Consider the following 16,130-nt stretch of genomic DNA (forward strand, 5'->3'; position numbering starts at 1 on the left):
TATTTAATAATGTTTATGAAGGGGTTAGAGTTTCCCACTATTAAAATTAGGAACTTCTAAATTCGGACACCAAAATTAACTTTGGCAATGCATTTGTTAAAACAAGACATTTGTATTTCTATGTTTGATGCTAGAATGGCTAAGCTTAACACAAAGCCTTGTGGAAAAGAAAGCTGAATTTCTTTTCACTCATAAAGAATGCCTGTGTTTGCTTTAATCTTTTTTGTCTACTGTTCCATTTACCAGAGATACAGAAACAGACAGTCTTTCATCTTCCGTACAATAGGAGCCACAAATTAAAATACAATCATTATGCTCCAATTTATTTGCAGCTTTAATGTTTTGTGGTTTTTCATTCATGAATTCTGAAATCAATTCATGTGTTGAATTTTTGTAATGCAATTTCTGAATGAAACTGGCCTTACTAAATCCCAGAACTATTGAATATTTATAGTTCTGCATGAAATAATAATGGGGCTGTAATCATTTGAATTAATTAACCTGTTTTACATTTTACAAAGTGGGCTAATTTTTGGGTATTGATATTAAGTTGGTCTATTGGGGAGAATGTGTTCTTCTCAGCTCCACAGCAATCCCAAAGCTACGATCACCTCCAATCCCAACACAGTAGATTCTTGTGTACTCGGTCAACAGTTCCAATGACCTGCTTAACATTCATATTTACAGGCAAATAGGTATTCCAATGTACGTCCACTGTAAGAAACTGCTACTTCATTGTTTATTTGTTGATTGTTCATTGTTTATTTCATTGTTTGTCCAGAATTTATAGCATTGTATATCCTAATTTGCAAACAATTATGGGGAAGAGTTCTCTATTTTTATTTTCTTACCATAGCTTACTGATATAGGGTTGTTAATGGATGTTACTTTACAAGCACTTCAATATTGTTCATAGAAAATCTGTGAAATCTGCTTGTCCTATAGAAAGACATTTTACTTTCCGGAACAACTTCATGCTGAATAGTCAGATATTTTGTGGGATTTAAGTATTGTAGCTGTACTTTCTTCATTGAAATAATCTGAATTGAGGAGATGTCTCTAATTATCGGTGTGACTGACTGTCGTCCATCTTATCAAGAAAAATCACTGTCACCAGTCTCTGTGTTTCTATGGACAATGATCTGTCTTTTGTCCAATTGGCTGTGAAAGGTAATTCCAACATATGGATACCTTAACAAAAAAAAGTACGTTGAAGTAACTGTAAGGTAATACTCGGTGTCTGATAATTTTCTGGTAAAGATTGCTAATTAGTTGCATCAGTTGCTTGAAACCAACAGTATAAGGTGATATGGCTTTTCATGTTTCATGAGCAGGTTTCCTATAACAGCCCACATTGCAACAGTATAGTGGGGCTGATATTATAATGATGAGGAAATCCACTACTGAGAACAGAAATTGATCTTGAATATTTCTGCCTTGTTATCTTTCTTGTGGTTATTTTTAATGCCATGCGTATGTGGCTGGGAAGGTAATGTCTGACTGACTGCATAAGTATGATTCCCAATACCAATTGGTCCTAAATAAGAAAATGGTAAATTTCAATATAGACGTGGAATCGCCAGGTAAACAAGTAATTATTTTATCGGTAATCATAAAATAAGAAAAGGGGAATTTTGATTTGCCACTGATCTACTTTGCAAATGTTAGATATCAAAATTAAAAGAGCATTGTTGAGCATGGGACCATTAATGGCTATATTGATATCAATACCACTATTTCTTCTTTCAAATATGTATGTTTCCTTTTATCAAAATTTGCCAGTACTGTACGAATGATTGATGTAAATAGTTTGATGTGATATGGGTGTTCCTTTCTGTTGCACTTTGCACTGGAAATCTGCAAGCAAGCAACAGCTTGGCTCACATGATTAAATCATATCATCATATCATATATATACAGCCGGAAACAGGCCTTTTCGGCCCACCAAGTCCTTGCCGCCCAGCGATCCCCGTACATTAACACTATCCTACACCCACTAGGGACAATTTTTAATGTAAACAGTTTGATGTGATATGGCAGTTGCTCGGCTTAATTTCAGATCTCCAGTGCAAGATACAACTGGAAGCAATGTCCTCACCCGTAGATGTATAATCAAACATAATGCAGTACTTCACCATTTATCTGGCTGCCACTTGAGAGAGCTAAACAAAATCAACAAACCCTCCACTTGAAAGTAACAGGAACTTGAATAACATAGTAAAGGATTCTTCACCTCACAGACTTATTTTGGGGTAAAAATTCAGAGTGCAGATATCAGATATCCTGACTTGAAACCATTGCTTATTCGGATTCTGTCAACCACTTCAGAGTGATAGCTATCCATGGATCAGACAGGAAGAAATTCCTATGATGATTGCCATGCATTGAGCAGTGGTGTGCACTCACAACTGCAGAGCTGTTTGAATAGGTAATACATAAAGTCCAGGGGCTTCAGAACATGTGCTGACTCTTTAGTGAAGACCAACTGTGTGTTTGATTACATCAAATGTACAATAAAATAATTGTTACATATTCACAAGACTTATTTAAAAATAACAGTGGACAATAAAAGACTATAAATAAAGATTGATATTGATAAATTTACCTTGATATTTTAACAAGGTAAAAGAGAGTTGATTTTGCTGTTAATGTTTGCTTAGTATTTTCTCATCAGATGATTTTGTCTTCTTATATTGGTATTCTTATATTCAATACCGTAATTCTACGTCCAGTTGTTGCTAAGTTAATGAAGTTCTGAATCTGATATTAGTTGACCTTCTCTTGTTTCTCATTCATTAATTAGAGCTTTTATAACATTGCCACAAACACTTTTTGAATGGTTTGAGGCTATGTCTATGTTATTATTTTAATAGAGAAGGCATTAATGTGGTCATATTGAAAGTACTTAGAACAAAGTGCCCAGGTTCACTAACCATTATTGTCTTGACAACAGTTTAAAGCGGCTAGTGTTTTGAAAGGCTGTGTGGTCAGCTGGCCTTAACATTGAGATAATTTAAATGTTTACTAAAAATGCAATTTTTAAAAAGATTTTTATGATGTTGTAGAACTAAATATTTAATCTGCAATAGCTACTCTTATCCTGCATCTGGTGTAATAATATTAAAATTAATTATTCCAATCATTTTGTTCTTCAGACATTTCTATCTTATAAACTGGTGAAATATGATGTCCAGAATGAAATGCCCATAAGGAATGATCAAGGAAGATGTGAAATAGTTAACAAAGGTATGTTTACATTCAAAATCTAAAGCATGGCAATTTATTCCTTCATTATTCATAATGTTGCACAGACATGTAACTTTAAAAAAAAGGAAGTATTTAAAAGCACTTTCATATCCAGAAGCCTATGACATGTTCTTTACTGCCAGGAACCTTTGGTTCCTGAAAAATTCTCACTTTCTATTTACCACTAGTTTTAACTGCTTTTGGTGCTTCCATTTTTGGTGTAATATTTTTCATGACTCCTTCGATGACCTTTCTGGATAAATTCCTTTAAATTACTGAGCATTATGAAATAGTTGCTTAAATATCAGCCTTTTCTGCTCCATTGACATTTCCTTCATCCTATTTTCCAATTCCACTGCAGCCAACTCTTTCTTCATATCTTTGTAATTGCTCTCATTTAAGTGGAGGACATTGGATTTGGACAAAAAAATGTTTTCTCTTTCAAATTTATCTGGACTTCTATCAAGTTATGACCACTGATCTCTGAAGGATCCTTAAATACCAGATTTGATATTAATTGTACCACATTTCACATGACCAAATCTACAAAACCTGCCCACATATTTAATGTGTTGCTCTAAGAAACTATTCCTGACGCACTGCACAAATTTCTCTTGCACAGTGATAACACCAGTTAATTTGTGGATAATAACATGATAATTGCATTTCCCTTCCAATAGGCCAATGGCATTTCTCTTTTCATGATTCACCCAACTGTTAGACTTCAGGGTTACATGGAAGACTTCTACCTTTGTCTTCATTTCTCTGCTATTCCTTATTTCACCCGAACAAGTCCCACATTACGCACCACTTAATTTATATCATTACTCTCTGATACTTTTGTGATACAACTTTACTCCACCTCCTTTCGCTTTTTGCCTATTCTTTAAGAACATTAAATAACTTGAAATATTGAGTTCCTAGTCCTGGTCACCCTAAAACCATATCTCTGTAATAACTATCTTAATTATTTATTTCCATTTCTCGTCGGAGAGAGGAAGAGAACTTCTTCAAAGTTGGCATACCTTGAGGAGATTTCGCAGTGAATCAGACGAAATATACTCTGTCTGAAGAAGGGTCTCGACCCAAAACGTCACACATTCCTTCTCTCCAGAGATGCTGCCTGTCCTGTTGAGTCACTCCAGCATTTTGTGTCTATCTTCAGTGTAAACCAGCATCTATCACATATAAACTCCTCTACCTTGTTACATTTATATTTTTTGCCTTAACATTTGAGCTTTTATGGTAGTTGTTTACTCTAATTCCAATACCCGCTTCATACTTTTATGTTTACCTTCTTCCCTCATGTCACGCTTTGAATTTCATTTGCCCCCTCACTACCTGTACCACTGTTTTCTGATTGCTTTTGATTTATTAAACTTCTCTTTCCGTGAACCCTTTCCTCCTTTAATTAATGTAATTCCTTCCGTATATTCTTGGTTATGCAATCTGCCTGAACATTGGCCCATCTGTGTCTCTAAACAAATGAAGCCCATCTCAATGGAACAGCACTCTTCCACCAGGTCTGTCGCCAGTGCTCCATGAAACAATTGCTCCTACACCTGTCTTTGAGACAAACGTTTACCCCACTGATCTCAATTACTCTCTGCCAATTTGCATGTGGCTCAGATTCGTAATGTGAGGTTTTATTGTCTCTGTAGTTCTGCTTTTCACCAGTGCTCATATGTTGTAGCTATGTCACATTGTCTGTCTAGCCATATCTGTTCCATTTAATTAATTAGTTTGGATTTAATTATTTTAAACCTGCACTCCTTAGCTTCAGTAATATCCCATGATTTAAATCTCTTGGCCGATCTGAAGAGACTGGAAATAAATACCCACCGATCACCTATGCATGCTGACAACACACACAGCACTGATGCCTTATAGACTTTGGTTCTTCACTCACTGCCTTTGTCTTGTTGCTGTTGGAACTTGCTGACATCAAAGGACCTGGGTGTCCTTGTACAACCTCACTGGAAGCAAACTTGATGGTGCAGCAAGTTGGGGCTGACTTTTCCATTCCCATTCTGATGTCTTGTTTTTTAAAAATCTGCTATCATATTACAACATGCAGCACAACAGCCAAAACAATCAAATAACGCTTTAGTGGACACAAATCGATAAAGACAAGTATTGAACTTCCAAATGTAGTTGGAGTCGTGCCCATGTACAGGGAATTGTATTCCAATTAAGATTGCATTTTTATTGTGTTCCTCTCGCAAAGTGTTTGAATCAACCCGTTCTCCCCCACGGTAGGTGAGACTGGACTCCTCATATCTTCGGTGACTAAGTGGAATCCATTCAGTGGTTATGCTGGAAACAAGAAGTTTTCAGAACAGAAGCTCCTCAGAGACGTATTTACAAAGGGTGACGTGTACTTCAATTCTGGAGACCTGTTGGCTGAGAGCGAAGATGGCTATATTTACTTTCATGATCGGATTGGGGACACCTTTAGGTAAAAGATTATAAACTGTGGAACATCTTAAATCATTCAGCCAAGTTCATTTATGTTAGCAGCCAGAGGCTAAGATAGCAACTTTTTATTCCTACTTTACTAAAATTGGAAAGATCATATTGTTGAATTAGGATAAAATTGTGTTTATTTTACTTCATGTTATGAGAGCATTGGTTTTCACGCTCGCTAACTGCACTGTCAAATCACTTGATATCTTACACATTGTGAAATTCAATATGCATGAAAGAACTTCCAGTCATCCACGGGTCCAAAATAAGTACTACAGATGTCATATCAAAAGTCCACAACAGAAATTGCATACCTCCAGAATGAAAATTGAGGTCCATCTGCTTTCATTGCATATTGGGAGAAAAAAACTTCACAGCTTTTTTTTCAAAACAGTGCCTTATTTCAACAAAGAATTAATGTAATCTAAAGAAAGTATACCACTCATTCAGAGAAATATCCCTGCAAAAATGGGAGTTTTCACTATTTTGGTACGCTAATGATATGCTGCCTGCCGAACTAACCCCCGCTCTATTCTGACAAAAATCAAGACATTTAGCAAAATATGTAAAAAGTAAAGCAATGCTACTTTATATACTTTCTCCTACATTCACAATCTTTTTCTTTATGTTTTAACTACTGGCTGCCTCTGTGTGTTTGCTTTCAGTAATGGTATACAAGGAGACTTGATCTCTTTGTACATTAATATGTTCCTATTTATTATTATTGATATAAAATGCCTTTCTGCTATTCCTACCGAAGTTGGTACCTTCATATTTACCCATCTTATACTTTGCCTGCTGCAGCCTTGCCTATGCATATAAAATGTTTAAATCAAACAAGTATTTTGCATTCTCCTCACAATTAACATTCCCACTCAGTTTTGTGTCATTAGCAAATTTAGGACCATTATTTTCCTTTCCTTATCTAAGTCATCATTGAATTTTGTGACTAGCATGATCACAGGCAATCACCCATCCTGTGTCATCAGTCCCTGGGGATTTAGCAGCATTCAGTGCCAAGACCAAACAGTCTTTCCAGGTGAGACAGAGGTTTACCTGCACCTCCTCCAACCTCATCTATTGCATCCGCTGCTCCAGATGTCAACTTATTTACATCGGCGAAACCAAACACAGGTTCGGCGATCGCTTTGCTCAACACCTGCGCTCAGTCCGCATTAACCAATCTGATCTCCCGGTGGCTGAGCACTTCAACTCCCCCTCCCATTCCCAGTCTGACCTTTCTGTCATGGGCCTCCTCCAGTGCCATAGTGAGTCCCACCGGAAATTGGAGGAACAGCGCCTCATATTTCGCCTGGGCAGCTTGCAGCCCAGCGGTATGAACATTGACTTCTCCAACTTTAGATAGCTCCTCTGTCCCTCTCTTCCCCTCCCCCTTCTCAGATCTCCCACTGTCTTCCTGTCTCCACCTGTATCCTTCCTTTGTCCCGCCCCCCTGACATCAGTCTGAAGAAGGGTCTCGACCCGAAACGTCGCCCATTCCTTCTCTCCTGAGATGCTGCCTGACCTGCTGAGTTACTCCAGCATTTTATGAATAAATAATTCTGATACCAATATTTTTCTGACAAATCTACATGGTTCCACTTAGAATCTAATAGGGTTTTTTTGAAAGCCATGGTTGCGGTTTAAAATGTTTCTCTGTTTCCTCAGTACTAATGCCAATGACTAATGTTACAAAACCCTCTTCTCCATCGCCAATTGCTTTAACCACAAAACTGCATATTCACCTCCACGATCCTCCTCATGTGTTGTTAATTTTAAATGATTACCTCTTGTGCTTCTGCTTTTTAATTTGGATCCTAGCTGCTCAAACGCCTTAAACCAAACCATTTTATCAATCCTACCTTTATCGTTGGTATGTGCATGGATTATGGCTTCCCCTACCCCCAATCCAAGTTCCTCCTCAGCAGGGGACAGATGTGCTTCTCAACCTATGATGTTGTTGTTGTGCAACTGATGCTCAAAAACATCAGCCCAGCGTATTTTTTGATGGTAACTGATTAATCTGGAAATAATCCTTGAAGATGCATGATGTGGGCATAACAGCTTTTATGTACTCCATGCATTAAACATGGGTACATGGATCCAGTTTCTCAGAAAAAAAAGTTTGCTAAATGCAAATGCATGACCCATAAAATATTGGACCTAATTGATGTCTTAAAAAATAGCTCTCTTTCCCGAATGTCATTCTTTTTCAGATGGAAAGGGGAAAATGTTGCAACCACAGAAGTGGCTGAAGTAATTGAAATGCTGGACATGGTGGAAGAAGCCAATGTGTATGGCATAGTTATTACAGGTGAAGAATGACTGCATAAAAATAGGCTTTGATTTAATTATTTTGTTAATTGTAGCAGTCAGGTCTTACAAATCATGTACTAGTGTATTTCAGGTAGCAGAAAAGTGTAGCTAGCAGATCTACTAATGCCCATAGTGACAGTTTAATCCTGACCTCGGGTGTTGGCTGTGTGGAGTTTTCACATTATCTCCGTGATCACATGCATTTCCTCTGGGTGCTTCAATTTCCTCTGGGTGCTTCAATTGATAAATTAACTAGCCACTGTAAATTCCCCCAAGTGTGTATGTGAGTGATATAATCTTGCGGATAATTGATGGGAATGTGGGAAGACTAAAGTGGAATTAGTGTAAATAGATGATTAATGGGTGGTGCGGGCCTAGTGAACCAAAACACTACTTCTGTGCCCTATCTCTGATTCAAAGTATACAATGGATGAAAAAAATAATGGGTTCCAGTGAAGGGTGGAAGGCAATCACAGAGTTGAAGTGTTTTTATTTGTTTTTGAAAACACAGTGGCAACTCAGTGATTTATTTTCCTTGGGAAAAAAAGAGTTGATTCAAAGAAAACTTTTCCTTGTTATTTACCTTCACTTTAACAAAAGATTCGCAGGAACCAAAGAAAAATAGTGAATGGTTTTGAGAAGTGGCTTGCAGAAATCTGCAGAGGAATCTATTTCTTAGTATTGTTTGTCATACTTAATGTCTTGCTCATCCTTTATCCTCTTGTTACATCTCCCTGTCACCATTCTTAATGTTTCTGCTCCAAATCCAATCTTTCTTAACCCTGTTGGAGAGTAAACTGAACTTTTTATATCAAATCATTTTGTTTTCTTCTCTTTGCCTTTGTCAACTCTGTTTTCACTTGAATCCCCTAATTTGTGGTTATTGTTATTTTGAAACCAATTCATTTGCAATTTCACATGTTCAAAGTGTCAATCATATAATTGAGGGGGAAAAGTTACTGCCTTAAGCTTTATCTTCGGAAATTCATCATAGAGTGCAAAAACTATTCCTTAAGAGTAAACGACGGCTGAAGTTTTTGAGAAGGAGTTTATGATCACATTGGAGACTTGGTATAAGCTTCTTAAGTCATGGTGTGATAGGAGTTAGGGTGGGGGACACAAGGGAGGGAGGTAGCATTGGTCATTGCGTTATAGGAAATTAATAATTTATACAGGAAATCCTTCTCATCATAAAGGGGTGAAATGGAAAAAACTGTTAAAGCATTAAAGCTTTTTAGAGTATTGCTAGATTACAACTTATGGAATTTGGGGAAGAAATAATGAAAAGTGATGCATTTAAGTTTGTACCAAATGAGAGATTTGAAGAGATCTGAATGTATATTTAAATTGGGTATGGGACAAATGATTCATTTGCTTTTTTCTTATTTTTAACTTGGTTGGCCAAATGTTAATTAACCATTTCATTTCCTTCTCACAGGATATGAAGGCAGGATAGGAATGGCAGCAATTATCCTGAAAACAGATCAAGAATTTGACGGGAATAAAGTATATAACCATGTGGTGAAATATCTGCCAATCTATGCTTACCCGCGCTTCCTAAGAATCCAGGTCAATGCTTGCAGATACTTTAATCAGTTTAGCATGTTAAGGAAGTTTGACTTCACACTCAAAGGGTCATTCATTCTACCAAATATGAATGGGATATATTTGGTCATAGCTGAATATCACAGGAGGGTTTTCATCTTCAATTCTAAAGTGCTGTTGCTTTTAAAGTGACTTAAAAAACAAGATAGAAATTTTTTTTTAATCAAGGGAACAATAAAAACAAGGAATAACATAATCAAGCCACAAGGAACTGCAGATGCTGGGATCTTGAGCAAAACACAGAGTGCCTGAGTAACTCAACAGGTCTTACAACTGTGCAGAAAAGTCTGAAGAAAGATACTGTCCCAAAACGTCACCTGTGCTTACCCTCCACAAATGCTGCCTGACTCGCTGAATTCCTCCAGCACTTTGTACTTTGAATAGCATAATCAGTTGACTTTTAAAACAAAACAAACAAATAAAGGACACAATTTGTCCAGCCACTGAGTAAAGTAAGCAGGAGGATGATTCAGAGTTAAGCACTCACTGATAGGGATTGTTTAACATTTATATAATTTTTACTGTTTTTTATTTAATTGAATCTGATCACGACTGAGAACTGACTATCTACAAAGAAAAGCAAGTTAGCAATGTGTGTTACCTTCAGTCTTACCTTCAAAAATGATTGGAGTAAGTAATGATAGATACAAATGTTCAGATCTAGTATGTACTATTTTTACACCCTAAATCATTGAGGTAATATTGTTTGGTATAATGCAGTGGTATTCACTTGCAGTGGCTATAACTATTTTTGCTAGCAAAGAAGTTTGCCTCAAATCCAAATTCATAATAGGCATAAACAGAGACAAACAAAATGATTTTGTCTAAGTCAGAATTCAGTTGGAGAAAGCACAGACTCAGCCAGGAATTGATAGGCGAGTGATCTAACGCCAACAGTGATAGTTATAGAACTAAGCATTGCAGCATTGGAATGAAACCAAATAATTGTATTTGTGAAAGCTGATGCGATAAGGAGTGTGGTGCAAATGAAGAGCAGTAAGAACTAAGTATGAAGATTAAACTGTTCTGATAAGATGTGCAGCTGAATGAGAAACCATTGGCTTAAAACAATCAACAAGAAATTTAAAGTAAAAGAAGATCCAGTTTAGGCAGATGAGATTAGCAGACCTCCCAACCCTTCTGAATTTGGCGGAAAGTTTCCGCTTTCTTATTTCATTTCCGCCATTCCGATTTCGCCTCACATTTTTCCGAAAAGCACATGCCTCGTCACTGGCCTGGCTGCTGGCCGCTGGCCTGGCCTCGCTGCGTAGCATGAGGCCTGCTGATGTTGAGAGGGGGTGGGGTGGGTGAATGGGGAGGGGGGGGTTGGGGTGTGGGGGAGGGGGGCAGGGGAGGGAGGAATGGGGGGTGGAGGAAGGGAGTGGGAGGGGGGTGGGGGAAAGGGGGAGGGGGTGGGGAGGAGTAGGGGGGAGGGGTGGGGAGGAGTGGGAGTAGAGTGGGAGTGTGGGGGAGGGGGATGGGGGGGAGGGTAGTGGGGGAGTAGGGGAGGTGGGGGGGACATGGACTGTTGTGATTTGCTGTTGAAGACCACTGGAGCAAGTATGTCTTCAATTAAGTTAGGTATGTGCAGTTTTAAATGAAACTCTTTCTTCATAACTTAGTCATACATTTTATGACCATTGTTCTTTTATTCAATACCAAGAGAATGGGGATGTTTAAGGTAAAAGCAAAATAGAAAAGACAAAATAAAGCATTTTTTCTTTGTGTTATAAAAAGTATTTCTGTTGAATAACCTTTCTATAAATAGCAGAATATACTCATTATAGGCCAGACATTGTACATGTACATATTATGAATTTTGATATAAAATTCTGAATTTTAGACATCAAAATTATGAATTTGTGAAATCAAATGTTGGGAGGTCTGGATTAGTTTATTTTAGCATTATGTTTGGTGTTATCGACAGGGCCTGTTACTGTGCTGTACTTTTTAATGTTCTATAATACAAGAAACACTTAGCAGATCAGATAGCGAATATGTAGCATAATTATTACTATTTTCTATTTAATTGAACCTGGTTATGATTGTTAACTGACCAGCTATGAAGTAAGGTGACTTTTCAATTTGTGTCTCACTTCATCTATTCAGCTATGATTGGAAAAACACATGATGAATAGAAATGTCAGTTCTAGCATCTGTGGAAAGAGAAACAGCTAATGTTTTGGGTCTGGGGAATTTAGAACAATGGAGTTACCCACTCGGGTCATGCAGTTAGACATTCACGACTGAGGGGAAGTAATTTTTTTCCACTCTAATTTCCACTAGAATCTGCGGAATTCTATACCACAAAAGTGGAGAGACTATTTTGTTGAATAGATTTAAATTAAATGAACTGTGGAGAAGAGCTGATGGATGTAGAGCTTGGAAAAGTGCTGTGAATATGTATGGACTGTTTGACTGATGAATGATGTGGAAACTGCTGAATTTCTGACACAGATGGGCATCTCTGGTCCAAGCCACTAAAGATTTTATTTGTGATTTAATCGGGACTATTTTGGTATTACTGTGCGAGCAAAAAAGCAGGCAAAAATGACTTTGATTTTACAGTGCCCTCCATAATGTTTGGGACAAATTACCATCGTTTATTTATTTGCCTCTGTACTCCACAATTTGTGATTAGTAAGATTAAAAAATCACATGTGGTTAAAGTACATATCGTCAGATTTTATTAAAGGGTATTTTTATACATTTTGGTTTCAACCTGTAGAAATTATAGCTTTGTATATACATAGTCCCCCCATTTCAGGGCACCATAACATTTGGGACACATGGCTTCACAGGTGTTTGTAATTGCTCAGGTGTGTTTAAATGCCTCCTTAATGCAGGTATAAGAGAGCTCTCAGCACCTAGTCTTTCCTCCAGTCTTTCCATCACATTTGGAAACTTTTATTGCTGTTTAGCAACATGAGGACCAAGTTGTGCCAATGAAAGTCAAAGAAGCCATTGTAAGACTGAGAAACAAGAATAAAACTGTTAGAGACATCAGCCAAACCTTAGGCTTACCAAAATCAACTGTATGGAACATCATTAAGAAGAAAGAGCACTGGTGAGCTCACGACTCGCAAAGGGACTGGCAGGCCAAGGAAGACCTCCACAGCTGATGACAGAAGAATCTCTATAATAAAGAAAAATCTCCAAACACCTGTCTGACAGATCAGAAACACTCTTCAGGAGTTAGGTGTGGATTTGTCAATGACCACCGTCTGCAGAAGACTTCATGAACAGAAATACAGAGACGACACTGCAAGATATAAACCACTGGTTAGCTGCAAAAATAGGGTGGCCAGGATACAGTTTGCTAAGGTTCTCAAAACAGCAACCACAGTTCTGGAAAAAAGGTCTTGTGGACAGATGAGACAAAGATTAACATTTCAGAGTGATGGCAAGAGCAAAGTATGGCAGAGAGAAGGAACTGCCCAAGTTGAAAAGTATACCACCTCATCTGTGAAACACGATGGTGGCGGTGTTATGGCCTGGGCATGTATGGCTGCTGAAGGTACTGGCTCACTTATCTTCATTGATGATACAACTGCTGATGGTAGTAGCATAATGAATTCTGAAGTGTATAGACACATCCTATCTGCTCAAGTTCAAACAAATGCCTCAAAACATTGGCCGGCGGTTCATTCTATAGCAAGACAATGATTCCAAACATACTGCAAAAGCAACAAAGGAGTTTTTCCAAGCTAAAATTCCATCAAAATCAAGGGAGATGGGGAGAAGGCAGGCATAGGTTACTGATTGTGGATGATCAGCCATGATCACAATGAATGGCAGTGCTAGCTCGAAGGGCCAAATGTCCTCCTCCTGCACCTGTTTTCCATGTTTATATGTAAAAAAATTGTCAATTCTTGAGTGGCCAAGTCAATCACCCGATCTGAACCTCAATTGACCGTGCTTTTTATATGCTGAAGAGAAAACTGAAGGGGACTAGTCCCCAAAACAAGCATAAGCTAAAGAAGGCTGCAATACAGGCCTGACAGAGCATCACCAGAGAAGACACCCAGCAGCTGGTGATGTCCTTGAATCGCAGACTTCAAGCAGTCATTGCATGCAAAGGATATGCAACAAAATACTAAACATAACTACTTTCAGTTACATGACATTGCAAATAAATAAATGATGGACCTTTGTCCCAAACATTATGGAGGGCACTGTAGCATACATGGATAGGTTGATACTTTTTTCTTAAGAAAATATTTTTTGTGCAATGGAATGTAATGTGGAATGTAAAATAATTGAGATATGACTGATGGGGTAATTTTAAATCATGAAGGCAACTGTGGCATCTGCCCTAAAGGTAATTAAAAAAGGTGAGTAATTTCAATCAATCAAGGATGGGCAGAAAGTTTTGAAATGAAAATGTTCGTAACCTCCTAGCACTCTGTGTTGGAAATGTGGATGAAAGAAGGAAATGTGCTAAAAGGATTTTTTTTAAAAATCACTTTGTAATGGAAGAAAATTTTAAAATCTATCAATAGTAATCCATAATCCAAATGCTAATGCTATTGTAAATATTCATTGAAGTTATTTGTCATTTGGGAATCATTGACAACTAATTTAGAGGCATTTGTTGAAAACATCTTTCATAATCAATAGGGATTGAAATTGCATTTCTAAAATGGACAAGTTGTCATTAAAGCCTATCCAAAGTACATATGAAGTACACATTTTACATGTCTTTAGCAAGAAGATAGTGGAAACTATTTTGAATAGTCCTAGAAAAATGATAGGATAGTAATCTATAATTTTTCCAACCCAACCATCCCCGATCCTGTTTAACATCACACTTGAGCTACATGAACTGGACACCCAGATTCCTTGTGATTTGGATTAATCACCGTACCATGATCATGATTTGGCATCCCATGATCAGGGCTATCCCAGAATGCAGTGTCTTCCAGTATCGCCTTGTTCCACAACATAACAAGATAAGCAAATGGGCTATTTGAATCGGTATAAGGTACAAATAGATTTTGTGCTCCATATCATATCATATCATATATATACAGCCGGAAACAGGCCTTTTCGGCCCTCCAAGTCCGTGCCGCCCAGTGATCCCCGTACATTAACACTATCCTACACCCACTAGGGACAATTTTTACATTTACCCAGCCAATTAACCTACATACCTGTACGTCTTTGTAGCTCCAATCTTCTATAATTATGTCAGTTCCCAACAAAGACTGATGGCTGCAATGCGGACTTTAACCCAAATTCACAGAGACCCCGAACTATAGGGAGAGGTTGGGCAGGCTAGGACTTTATTCCTTGGAATGGAGGGGTGATCTTATAGAGCTGTATAAAATCATGAGGGGAATAGATAGGGTGAATGCACTGAGCATTTTACCCAGGGTAAGGAAATCAAGAACTACAGGAGAGTTCAAGGTGAGAGGGGAATGATTTAATAACAACCTGCTGGGCAACATTTCTCAGAGGGTGGTGGGTATATGCAATGAGCTGCCAGAGCAGGTGATTGAGGCAGGTACGATAACAATATTTAAAAGACATTTGGACAGATACACGGAGAGGAAGCATTTGGAAGGATCTGTATCAAACGTGAGCAGATGGGACAAGTGTAGATGGGGCATCATGGCATGGACAAGTTAGGTTGAAGGACCGGTTTCTGTTAAGTATAACCCAACGACTCTGAGCCATTGAAACCTTTTGATAACTGTAGATAAAGGTAGAATGGGCACTACAATTACAGTAGATGATTTTTTGGTGAGAAAAAAAATCAAATTGTAACCTGGTTCTATTTGTTTTACTACAATTTAGAAAACCATGGAGATGACTGGAACATTCAAGAGGAAAAAAATCAATTTGGTAGCAGAAGCATTTAATCCTAAAATAATAAGTAATCCCTTGTATTTCCTGGATACTTCTGAGAAATCTTACATTTCTATGACAGAAGAAATGTACAACGATATTTTGTCATTCAAAATAAAATTATGAGCCGTCTTCAAATTTGGCAAATTTTGCTATTATGATCACAAAAATCCAAAGTGTTCATTTGATCGTCAAATAGTTTTGTAACATTAATTTTAATAGCAATTGTATTTTATCAACATTTTATCAGAAGATGTAATTTTGCAGGATTTTTTAAACTTGTACATAAGTTTTAACTTGTAGTTCAGTAACAAAATGCATTGTTGATATTAAATACATTTAAAAAATAGTTAATAAACTATTTTAATAAAAATCGGAATTGGATTTTTTTAGTTGGATAAATTAGTAATGCTCCCAGGTGTTTTTTTTGTGATGTCCTGCAGTACTGATATGATTCGTATAAATTATTACATTTCAGGAATCCAGATCCCAATAATCTATGTTAAATTCATAGTTGTAATCTTAATTACAGTACTCATTTAATTCCTACTATTACATGTGCCTTGCATTCTGACCAGGTCCCACTTCGAGAAGATCTAATTATATATAGTATTCAGTACATAAACAACATGTTTAATCACAAATAT

The 16,130-nt window shown here is 37.4% G+C and overlaps 1 protein-coding gene across 1 annotated transcript in view; it reads left to right on the plus strand.

The window, feature by feature from the left end:
* The window catches only part of slc27a6 (solute carrier family 27 member 6), a 52,481-nt gene extending 36,737 nt beyond the window's left edge, over positions 1-15,744 (plus strand). The window contains exons 6-10 of the mRNA XM_078396089.1: positions 3,156-3,246; positions 5,506-5,704; positions 7,929-8,026; positions 9,467-9,597; positions 15,433-15,744. Of these exons, the coding sequence (XP_078252215.1) occupies positions 3,156-3,246; positions 5,506-5,704; positions 7,929-8,026; positions 9,467-9,597; positions 15,433-15,609 (696 nt within the window). The 3' untranslated portion in view covers positions 15,610-15,744. The remainder of the gene's footprint in view (positions 1-3,155; positions 3,247-5,505; positions 5,705-7,928; positions 8,027-9,466; positions 9,598-15,432) is intronic.
* The last annotated feature ends 386 nt before the right edge of the window (positions 15,745-16,130 follow it).

This window comes from Rhinoraja longicauda, chromosome 3 (assembly GCF_053455715.1).
Source record: "Rhinoraja longicauda isolate Sanriku21f chromosome 3, sRhiLon1.1, whole genome shotgun sequence".
Taxonomy (NCBI): Eukaryota; Metazoa; Chordata; class Chondrichthyes; order Rajiformes; family Arhynchobatidae; genus Rhinoraja; species Rhinoraja longicauda.